The sequence below is a fragment of the Argiope bruennichi genome, chromosome 9 (genome assembly GCF_947563725.1).
Source record: "Argiope bruennichi chromosome 9, qqArgBrue1.1, whole genome shotgun sequence".
In the NCBI taxonomy this organism is placed as follows: Eukaryota; Metazoa; Arthropoda; class Arachnida; order Araneae; family Araneidae; genus Argiope; species Argiope bruennichi.
In genome coordinates, this window is record NC_079159.1 from 110,245,204 (window position 1) to 110,257,872 (window position 12,669).

General features: G+C 26.4%; 1 protein-coding gene across 1 annotated transcript; it reads right to left on the reverse strand.

Moving 5' to 3' along the window:
* Positions 1–2,067: 2,067 nt before the first annotated feature.
* On the reverse strand, positions 2,068–12,449 carry LOC129984022 (bax inhibitor 1-like). Its single transcript, XM_056093775.1, has 8 exons — positions 12,231–12,449; positions 6,529–6,637; positions 4,599–4,719; positions 4,363–4,509; positions 4,179–4,258; positions 3,899–3,999; positions 3,671–3,740; positions 2,068–2,542 (listed from the first exon to the last, which is right to left on the reverse strand). The coding sequence occupies exons 1-8, from the start codon at positions 12,269–12,271 to the stop codon at positions 2,519–2,521; spliced, it is 693 nt and encodes a 230-aa protein (XP_055949750.1). The 5' UTR covers positions 12,272–12,449; the 3' UTR covers positions 2,068–2,518.
* Between the last annotated feature and the right edge of the window lie 220 nt (positions 12,450–12,669).

Below are 12,669 nucleotides of genomic sequence, written 5' to 3' on the forward strand. Positions count from 1 at the left end.
GAAATCTTCAAATTTGGTGTAAAGACCGCATACCAAATTTTATGCATCTAGCTCATAGCGTTTTTGACTTATCTTTGTCACAAAACATATTTTCCAAAAATGTGTTTTCCGAACTCGGTGAAGTCTTAAACATGAAGATACGTCAAAATTTCGAGTTCGCATTTTTGATTATTGCTATATTTTCTGTATACTACGTATATAAGAAAGTAACAAAACGATCACCCTCCACTACTGCCTTCAGAAACATGTAAATACGATAACTCAAAAACGAAATAAATATATCAAATTCGGTACTTTCGTTTGAATAATTCAAATTTTGTGACTGCAAGTATAATTATGTGCCAAATTTTCATTTCAATTGATGCAAAAAATGCATCTACAATACAAATTCGATTTTCAAATACTATTGATCGCCAAAGATCACACGAAAGATCCAATAAAAGTATTTAATTAGCGCCAAATGTGAATACTTCTTTACTATTGTATGCCAGTGCCATGCATGGTCTTTGGAAGAGACGCTCTATCAAAATATGCGAGAAAATTTAAGGGAGACCATTCACATTGGTTTAGTCATCGCTATCGCAACTTCCAAAATATTTATAAGATTACCATGACTTTTGAATGCTTTATATGAGAGAACGTAAAAGAATGCGCATTTTCATAATGTATTAAAATAGTCAAATCATTTTACTTATTGATGAAATCAAAAACATGTCAAAATGGGCCAATTAATAAAAAGAGCAGCTTCATAATGAACATTGCCCAGGGCCATAACACGATTGTATTGGCTGAAGCATATTGATACTTAAGCTGTTAGTTTTCATTTATCCCTGAAATACAGGTTTGGAATTTACTTTTTTCAAATGAGATGACCTTCAATGATACACATAAATTTGCTAACATTTTGACAATTAAATAAAATTTAATATATTAAACATTTTGTTTCATTCCATTTCATAATTTCTGAAAATAAGAGCTCTAGGTCGATTCTATAAATTCAATTGCTATGCAAATTTTAACAACAGAAAGCTCAACTCTTTGGGTACATTTGTTGTTCCCAAGAATGTTCCGTATTTGTTTGAATTTATGTTTCCATTTTTCATTGTTTTTTATAATTCTAATTACCTTAAGTTCTCAATATCATGTAGTATATATTCTGAATAATAAAATGAATTCTTACGTAAAAGCTACTACCTTCACATGTTCAAAAAGTGAAATGCACTTCAAGTTTTCTGCTAAACAAATATAGAAAATCAAGAATAAGTTAAATCAATTTACATGTTTGAGGAATTATCCCTAGAATAATTATGTAAAAATCCCTCTTACAAAGATTCTGGGAGGGATTTTCTAACCTAAAAACTTCAGGTATTAGTTAAATATTAATAAATTATATAAAACATATTAAGGATGTCCAATATTCTGATGCATCTTAATGACACAGCTAATTCTTGACAGAAGAAATATTTATAGAATTAAGTAAAGCAGAAAACGGGTATATCTCTACAAAATGGAAGAAAAAGCATGCACAAAAATATTTAGTTTTTAAACAATCTAATTGACAAAAATAGTTTTTGTATTTACTAGTTTATTTGCTTTCTTCTCCCCTCTAGAATTCGATTTTGTAAAGATTTAAAATAGTTAAAAGATTTTGTTTTAAGACCTAAAATTAACAAATGTGGATAATTAAGAGTTTACCCTCATGTTCTGTAATAAAACTCAGGATAAAGAGCACATTTTACAAATAGCTAATTCCAGATTTTTAAACCCAAAAATCAAATTCTAATAATTAAAATATTAACACTCACAGTACATTTTAAACTTTATTTCACATTTCAGAACTAAATCAAATTATATCAAGATTAGTAGATTTAATTCAACTATCAAATCTTTAAATTATTTTGTAATAAAAATTTCATTCCTAATCCTTCACGAAAAAATTAAGAGATTTGCTGAATTCGAAATGTGCTTTAAAATTCAAGGCATCTTTGTGCTTAAATTATGAACAAAATTGAAACATATGCATAGCAATGAATAAGTAAAAGTATAAAAAATCTCCAAGGAACAAAATATTTTAGGAAAACATTTTATTGACAAATTCTTACAAAGAAACAACTATTCACAAGTCCTGCAGAACATAAAGTGAAACTGTGGTTAGATTGAGCAATTTTCAGAAATGATTAACAGCATGTTCAAATTGAGAAACAGATAACTGCATGTGTTCTTATGTGTTGCTGCTCAATTCATTTAGTTTTTTTTTTTATATCATGAAAGTTTAATTATTAAATAACTTGCATAAAATTATACGATTAGTATGACTTGCAATATAACCACATTTTGGCTCGCACAGGAAAAAAACTGCATAAAAAGTAAAAATGTTTATTTCTGACTCGGGTATTTCATAATTAAAAGAACATAAATCAAGTAATAAAGATATAACTATCCAAAGTCTAATTTATAATACAGAAAATTACACAATACACAAGGCTTCACACTTCTAAAATGACTCCAAAAAGAACAACTACTTCTTTTTCTTGTTACTTTCCTGTAAAAAGAAATGGTCATAAGTTTTCTATTATAAACTTCAAGTTTATACACAGATCAGTTTTCATAAATCCAGAAAAGAATTTTTCCCTAAAAGGCTCCTTCTAGATACAAATTGCTTTCAAATTTTAATATTCTATTTTTCCAGCATTCTCTAAAAATAAATACAAACTCTCATTCAAAAGGGTACAAGTAAATATTGACATGAAATCTACTTATCAGTACTCTTTATTAAGTTCTCACTGCAATTCAAAACAAAAAAGGTAAACTTAAAAAGTTGACCTTTGTAGTCACTTTGCTTTGTGAACATTAGCAATTGTTAGCAATATGAAGTGGAACCAATTAGATTTCAACCAAATAGAGCTTTAGATAAACAATTGTATTACCGTTTATGAGTATTTTTTTTAAAATAATGTTCCAACTTTTATTTAAAATTTTAGAAATCTGAATGAATTTGAATCTTAACCCAATTTAGTACTTTCACAGAAACTGGCTACTGTTTACTCTCGGAGACAGACATCCTCCAAGGTTTTGTACATAAATACTTATTCTTTTTTTCATCAAATAAGAGGCGAGATAAGAGTAAATGAGATGTTTATATTTAATAAGAAATAGGTTGAACTGAGACTTATAGCAGAATAAGGTGGCATAACAACTATCTCAAGGAAAATAAGATAGTCTCTGAATCCAGAAACAAACAATTATTATTATATTTTTTTTGAGATTCCAAATTCATAGCTATGTAAAATGATGTAAACAAAAAAAGTTTTAAAATCTTTCAGACAGTATTTTGTTAATGCAATTACAGTTGTATCTTGGTTTCTACGATCTTTGTAACAGAAACTAAAACTTTTATGCAACATTAAAGCAGCATAATTAAACAATTTAAAAAGCATAAGATTGACTGCTAAACCAAGATATTTAATTCACTCAAAATTTCTGACAGATTTAAAACTACATACCTTTTTCTCCTGTATAATTGAAAAAAAAAAAAAAAAAAAGTACAATTACTATTTTTATTCCATGAAAGAAATTTGCAATATTTCAAAGTGCCAAGATATATAAAATGTGCTGCTTGAAACAAAGATAATTATCTATAGGTTGAAAAAAGTATTTTGAATTATCTTACCTTATCGGTCAAAATAATCAAAATGTAACGGAAAATCTGGATGAGATCAAGGAATAATCCAACGGAATGCCTGAAAAATTAAGGAAAAAAAAAGTTATATAAGATAAAGTAAATAGACGTAAAAGGACTGAAAAGTTCTCATACGGATATATTAAAAAACAGGTGAGTAAAGAGGAAACATTTCCTACATAATTAAATAACCTAGAAGATTCAATAAAGAATATTTACCAGATGTAATCTTTATCGCCATTACGACGTTTCTCCATGATTATCTGAGTATCATACAAAATGAATGCACACATAACAAGCAAACCCAAATAAATGTGAGCCTAGAAGAGAAATAGGCAAGAGGATAGTTTGGTTACTAATTTCAAATAAAAATTGGTAAACGTATGTCACTATTAAGTAAGAATTATATAATTTTTAATTTCAGTTTTATAAAAGATAAAGATTTAATCATACACACTGATAATTTACACATGAAGTTTAGTTTAATTTTTCTACATACCTTGAACAAAATATAAGAGCCCATAAAAATGTTCAAAAGTGCTGAGATCGTCATTACAGACAACAAGGACATCAATGTTCCTGAAAACAAGATAACATTTAGTGAACTCATATACTTCATTTAAAAATAAGAATGTACATCTTTAATATTAAATCAACTTCTGTATATAAAGAAATATTCTTACCTCCAAGATAAATATACTGACGCTGATTACTGAACATTGATGCAAGAGTGAAACATGTAAAAACAAGGCAGGTTGAAAAGAATGCTGTAGGAATTATAGCTGGCTCTACGGCAATGACAACGTCCAGAAGAGGACCCAATCCCAGACCTTCATAAGTATACAAAGTTCATATTAGACATATTTAAAAACATTAGACATTTTTAAACAAGTAAAACTGAACACAAGATTAGACATACCTGAGAGGAAAGCAAAAGCTATCAAATAGCCCAATCTTAATTTCGTATTTTTCCCATCATCTGGAGTATTCATTAGGGCAAACATGAATCCTAATGATCCCAATGCACTTAACAGTCCACCCTGAAATTTTCAAATGAAAACAGTTTAAAAAACATTCTATACATATCCCTAATGGAATATATTGATATAAATACAACAAACAAGATATATAAAAAATGTTGAAGAAAAGATATTTCTTCCTTAAAACCTTAAGAATTATATTCTAATAAAATATTTTATAACTTACTAATCCTAATTACAATAGTTTTGTAGAAATGAAATGATGCCAAGATTTCACATAAGCACAACTCATTTCTAATACAAAAAATACAAGAATAAATCAAAAACCATTTTAAAATTAAATTTAACTGTTAAGTAAATTGTAAAATTTTTAAAAAAGTGATATGATGAAAAAATCTTGTAGCTTAATGAATGGTAGAGCTATCTAAACATCAGTAAAAATAATTAGTTATTTTTTTAAAAAAGAAAATCAAAAACTTTTACTTCAAACATTCTCGGTTAAAAAAAAGGATCCAAGAATTTTTATTTTCACAGAACTACAAAGGACAATTATATTTACTGCTTTAAAAAAAATTCTACCTGTAATTTATTCTTAAAGACAGAAAAAAAAAAAAAAATGTTTCATTCTGAATGAAATATTAAAAGTTTAAGAAATAATCTAGGATGCAAGTTTCACTGTAAAAAAGTATGGGGAGTGTCCGATTTCTATAAAGTAACATTTGTAAATTTTCTTCAAAAGATATGGTAAATTAACTGCAATAAATTTGTATGAGAGTAATTCAGAAAGAAAATTCCTTCCAGCGACCCGAGAAGAACTAAATATTTAAAGCAGGATCCAAGCATTCAGACATCTCCATCAAAAAGTTGCCATCTGCGATTACAAACAGTGGATAACAAGAACCCTCATCGTCATCCTACAACATTTGTCAACTTGAAAGGACTTCAGCTGCTTGAAAAGATGAAAGTCACTTGGGGTAAGATTTGGACCATAGAGAGATGATCAAAAACTTCCCATTAAAACTATAAGACATTGTCATGAACAGTAAGTAATCTTATATTCTATCCCAAAACAAGCCATAATGCATATTCTGTGTTACACAACACAGTTACCAAGCATTGCACAATAACACACTGCATTGATTGTTTGAGGACTTGAAATCCACCAGCAAAACAACTACTTTGTAATACACAAGAATGCAGCAATTACCTTCTATACAGAAATTCACAAAGGTAAAATCTTTATTTTTTCCTACGGCAATCAATACATTTATAATTTGAAAAATTAGGAAACAATCTACCCTTTTATTTACTTCTAAAAAATCTAAAATGTCTATTTGAGAAATTTCAAGGTAAAATTGTGCCTAAAAATTAACATCAATTTATATAATTCAAACTGAATTCGATTTCTGATACTTTTACCCAAAGATATGAATTTAAAATAGTTATCAAAGATATAACTTAATATTAAAAAATAATTTAAAACTAGTAAACACGTAATTGTTCAATAAAACATTACTTACCTTTATATAAATAAAAAAAATTTAAAACTTAAAATAAAATTTGAATTCAATTAAATGCTAAACAAAAACTTTAAAGTATATTGTAATTAGAATCTTTCAATAATACTTTTAATCGGTCTGCTAACAGGAATACATGCTTTAAATGATTGTGGTACCTCAAGTATAAAATTGAAAATCTAGGATGATCCCTTTTCACTAGGTATTATATATTAAGCACATACAACCTACATATACAAAGAAGTGTAATTTTATAAAACAGCTCAATATGACAGATAATTAAATCAGTTATGTTAAACTTAATTTTTATATATTTTCATAAAATAACCTAATAAATTAAAAAATAACCTACAGATAATAGCCCGGTGGCTACATGAACAAATGCACCAACAGCTGCCGAAAGTGTAGATAGAGCCACGCATGAATACACATTTTTCATATGATGCTGAAGTGGAGGCTCCCTATAGAAAATGTTGAATGATAATGAAAAAATTGTAAATTTAATATGTAATTATGTATATTGTTAGCTATAAACGGAATTTTGGTTATTCTTATAATATTTAATTCATTTTACAGATTTCAAAATTTATATGGTTCAGTTTTTTTCACAGAATGAAATGTTATACAAATGCAAAATATTAACTTTTCACACATTACATTTTTAAAAAAATTACATAGATTTAAGTACTTTGAAAATTTCAAGAGAAAACAGACCTCATTTAAAATAAAAACCGTCAAAATATTTGAATTGGAGTAAAACATGACCTATATTTCAATTCTGATATTATTAGTGCTAAATTAGTACAAAGTTAGTAGTGTCAAATCAGTAGCAAGTTAATATTGTAAAAATATCAAAATTTTGACAATATTAACTTGCAATTCAATTCAAGATTTTTTTACAATACTATTATTTTTAATATGCATGCTTTAATTAATATTAACATCAAATATAAAACTTCTTTAGTAAGATTAGAATTCTTAAAGTTAACTCTGAATTAAGGTTATAACATTTCATCAATTAAATACAATAATAAAAAGATTTGTAAAAGGGAGCATTCTTTTAATGCAATAAGTTTGAATATAATATTTAATGTTTTGAAAATTAATTTTTTTTCTACATCTAAAAAGGCATCTCCGAGATCAGTTATGATACAAAACAAATATGTGAAGTAATGCCTTGATTAGAGTAATAGAATTTTAATTAAACTATGAAAATGTTTATTATTCTATATAAAACAATTACGTTTATTTCAAACTTTAAACACAAAGATATAAAAGAACGAAAATATATCACAAGCAATGTAATTCTTACTTTTTACCAAATGGGGGGAGGGAATTCTTTTTTCTTTTTCTAAACTTTAGAAAACTTAATGATTAATTCTGGTACTCTTCCGTTAGCCGGGCGCAAGCGAAAGACCATCGAATAAAGTAAATTTCTGCCAAATTCGCGTTTGGTTCACAGTTGGCGACATTTGCGCCTGGCTAATGGAAAACTACTTTAATTCTTTTTAAAAGGGATAAATATTTTATATGTGGAATGTAAAAAAAGTAATAAAATATGACTGTCTGCAGATATTTACTAAAATAGCAATCTCTTACAAATTAAATTTGTTGATTTCCATATAACATATTATTGCTAGGGTGTTACCATACAACGAAAAATTCATTTTGGAAAAATAATCTCCTGTTAACCAATTTAAACAAATTTGAAAGTGATTTCCATTCTTAATATAAAAATTGTAAGCTAAATTTTATGCAACTAGCTTATTGCATTTGAATTTCATCAATAAAGATTACTAAATTTTATCACATCCCAATTCCAAGATCATATGCCACCCTTTATCAGTTTAGGATAAAAGCAAGTGAAATGAGAAGATAACAGAAAGGAGTTTTTAAAAATTATGAAAAGTTTATAAAATTATACCAAATAGAATTTAAGAGATTGGAATTGTTTTCACAACACATGTTTTGAAATTCAACAATTTTTTTTTTTTTTTTTTATTGAATCAGCATTTTACATCATGACTTTTAAGAGACTGCTACTTAACATATGGATGAAAGTGATCCCATTTTTTTTGTTGGGATTATACAAATAAAGTAATGTGCACAACTTCAAAAGCAGAGGCAGAAAACAAAGAAACATTTATATACAAATACAATAAATTCACACATTAGTACAAAACATCATCTGGATTAGAATGAATGTAAAATGAAAAATCACATTTTAAAAAGTAAAAATGAGAAAAAATAAATAAGTAAAAAATATAGAAAATAAGAACTACTTTAATGCAAAAACATTTATACATATAGGTCAATAGGGTATAAAAAGTATCAATTCCAAATAATGAAAACTTTCTTGAAAAGAGAAAAAAGTAACGCTTGAAAAATTTCTCTATAAAGATTATAGCGGAGTAGCTATTCATATATATACACAAGGAATTTTAAGAATATTAAGAAATATAATCACCATATGAAAAAAATAAAGCAAAAACAAGATTCTGAGAGAATATAAAAAGAGGTTTAAAATAAAATTTTAAAACATTGAAGATTTCAATGTTTTATCCGAGTCTTGTATCAGCTAAGACGCATTTACTTTTCAACATCTGATCAACTGCTCATAGAAGTCTATGAATTGCATCCGGTTGTCCAACCTTATTTCGTGAGGTTTGAAATGATATTTCAAAGATACAATCGTCCGATTCAGCTAGTCTGAATCTTTGAAAATGGCTCAGAAATGTCCAGCTAAATAAAATCTTATTCCCGGATTGAGGACCACCTTGAAAAGATTTCAAAAGAATAACTAGTTACTCCTTCTCAATCTTTCTGCCAAGATTTCTAAATAAGGATTAAGATTTCTTACACATATGTAACTTAAAGTATGACAATTATACAATTCCAACACAAAGATTTTGCACTGCATTTTATTCAAATGACATGTTGCCCTTCTAATCTGTTATGTTATTTTAAAACACAAGTACTATTTGGATATAAACTTCATAATTCTGAATCATAAACAAGAAAGAACTAAATACAATACAGCATACTAATTTCCATATAACACCAAGAAAAAAGATGCCTTTAAAAACACAACATAGCTGATCTTAGAATAATGTTTTGAACTGGAATAAATGTGGCTATGACCCAATTGTTATTGCGATTAGATAATTTCAAATCTAGTTTTATTTAAAATCAAAAACTTGAGTTCAAATATTACAATTAAAATAGTTATTTTGGATACGAGAAAGCAAGAAAAAAAATTGCAATTTAAATATTGAACTTCCTTATTTTTATTACCATAATTTTGTTTAACAAATTAAAAATCTATATAGGAAGAAATAAATAGTTCTTATGATTATTATTATTTATATATATATATTTTTTGAAATTCTAAAAAGTGTCCAAGTATGCATATGTGTATATATATACCCCCACACACATATAGTTTAAATCTATAGTATTGTATCCAATTATATTCAAAAACTTACAGAAATAAAATTGATACATAGATGCTATGCATAATATTTGCATTATAAAGAGCCAAGAAAATGTAATAAACATAAAATATGATTACATATTTCCCTTCATTTATAAAACCGCAACTGACATATTTAAAAATAGATTCCGTAAGAAAAATCAAGCTTCCTTAAAATATAATAAAATTCTTACATTATATAAAGAAAAAATCTATAGATTTAAAATTGAAGAAATCTGATAATTCATCTTTAATAATCATTCGACCTTCAAGAATTTACTCAAGTTGCAATATTTAAAGGAATGAGTAGTCATTATCAACAGCATCTGAAGATAAGATTACAAAAGTCATCTTCAAAATAACTTGGAAAATAATTTTAAAATCTACATGTTTCAACCATGACATTTTTAAACTCATTGCAGAATGCCACTTAGGAATTCTAAAATTAAAAAATTAACAAATAATAGAACTTTTTGTGGAATAAAACTTAAATATATTATTAAATATTAAATTTTAAAGATTACATAATATATAAAAAATATAAGTGCTGAACTTTAATATCATAGTGACCTTCTAATCCAAATAATAAAAGTATTAAATTAAAACATAATGTAGATTTTCTTCACAAAATTAAATCAACATTTAGTCTCAAAATTGATTTTTTTTAGAATAAGAAATAGTTATTTTAAATATTAAAATATATAGAAATAGAATATTAAGTTTTATTTTAGATTTTCTAATATTTCTAGTAAAATGAATTGTGACTGTTTAAAATAGAGCAAGGAATGACATTTAAAATTGTTAGGACAAAGATATTTCCTTATGTAAAATACAGTTTCAAAATACAAACCATCATACTTTTGGTTAGTAATAGGAAATAAAAGTAAAAGATAACAGGATTCATCTAAAAAAACTATTACAAGATATAATGTAATTTTTTTTCTTTTTAATAACAAGGGTTGTAAGATTTACAATGAAAATAAAGCAGTTAATTTAAACTCGTATAATGAAATTAAATGAAATATTTTTCTTCATTATTTTTAACTTGGGAAAATCACTTTGAAATCTTTGAACGCATCACAAAAATTGTAAAAATAACATTTCTTTTAATATAATTCACTATTACTTTCCATGTATTTTTTTTATGAAAATTAACTTTAATGATAATAAAAACAACTAAATTACTCCATTTTGATGATAAAAATATACATTTGGGATTTAAATAATGTTATTAAAAACCTATATTTATGTATATTTTTTTATAGTCAATTTTTCTCTAGCGTAGTTCCTTCCGGAGAGACTGCAACTGCAGGAGACAAGATGCGAGAGAATACTTTGTAGTATGCCAATAATTTTGAAAATTGCATCATGCACCGAGTAATTTTGCAGTTTTATTTTCCCCTCCCTAAGTGACAACAAATATCAAAATAATTATTAAATGGAAAGCACTTTAACAGATATCAAACGTCTCGCAAACTTTATAACAAAATAATGTTCCAAAATTCTTGTGAAATTCTATTTTTAATAGCACCCACTTCTTTAAAGATAAAAAAAGAAAAACTTTCTTCTAAGAAGCAGACTCAAACTCATAGAAATACGAGATTAACAGAAAAACATTTTAACATAATAAAAAAACGTAGCAGTTTTATTGCATTGCATAAAAGCGAAATGCAATGCAGGAGTAATTTACTAGGAAGCAGGTACACAAAACATTACAGCTTCAATACAGGAACCCACAGGCAGGATTAATTATATGTTTCGACTAGGTGACTAAATTTTTATTAGATTGTTAACTTAGAATAACAATTTTGATTCTTCAATGAAAGTATATTATCATAGAAAAGACAATTTTACATCATTTAAAAAAATTTCAGTGATAAAATTTTATTGTTGCACTATTACAATTAATTTTCAAAAGTTTTTAAAATACATTTTTCAATAATAATTCTCATTTAGTTACGGTATCTGTCCATACTGCATTGCGACATATATTATAAAATGCATTATAGTAGTTATAATTAAAAAGTAATTTTTTTAAAGAAAATTCAGATTAATCAAATTTAAAATATTATGCATGTGCTTCGAACTAAAAGTTCATATTTCCTTAAAATAGATTTTTTTTTTTACAACTGAAATCTTAAAAACGCGTACTATGTACCAAAATAAATTCTTATATGCAGAACCTCGCAGATAATTTTTTTCTTTTTTAAACACTATAATCTATCAGTACGAAACGAACCCGGAAGAATTGGTTTTTAAGAATTTCTAGAAGACCATCAAATCAAATAATATTCAGAAACGCGACTTCGAGATGCTTAACTGCACTGGATTAGACGTAAACAAGTTGATTAGAAATGATACAATCTGTCTTATTTGTAGTAAAAAAAAACCGAGATTAAAATTATTAGTTTTTATTTTAATCCTTAATTTAGACGAAGAAAACGAAAAGGAAATGAAAGAAATTTTATATAACTATATATTTTCAATCAGTCAAAAAGATAAGAAATTCAGATATCTTCCTATGAAATTGCGCACAAGAAGAGTATTAAATCAAAACAAATCGGCCATTTTGCTATACTTACATTTTAATGCTCATGATTCGGAAAAAAGAATTTACATCCATGTTTAAATTCGTGTGGATAACTCGCAATACAGAACACTTGAATTTGACGCACTCTCAACTGATGATACCTAAAAACAATCTAGTATATTCTATGTGACGAAAGAGGAAATAGGAAACGTTTTAAAAAAATGCGATTGCAAAGACACACGTACTCCTTCTTCTCGATCTTGTGACGTGACTTAACACTAATTGCCACTCAATGAAAACGTAATAATATTTCAGTAACAAAAATAACAAACGTAATGATATTTCTAGACTTTTCTCAGAAACTGAGACAATTTTTTCTGCTGTGCAATGTTATGTATTGTAGCCATACAAAGGAACTTCTTTCACCATCTGTAGTATAACAGTTTAGTTTACCATTTCTTTTTATCAGCTCACAAAATACTGTACAATAT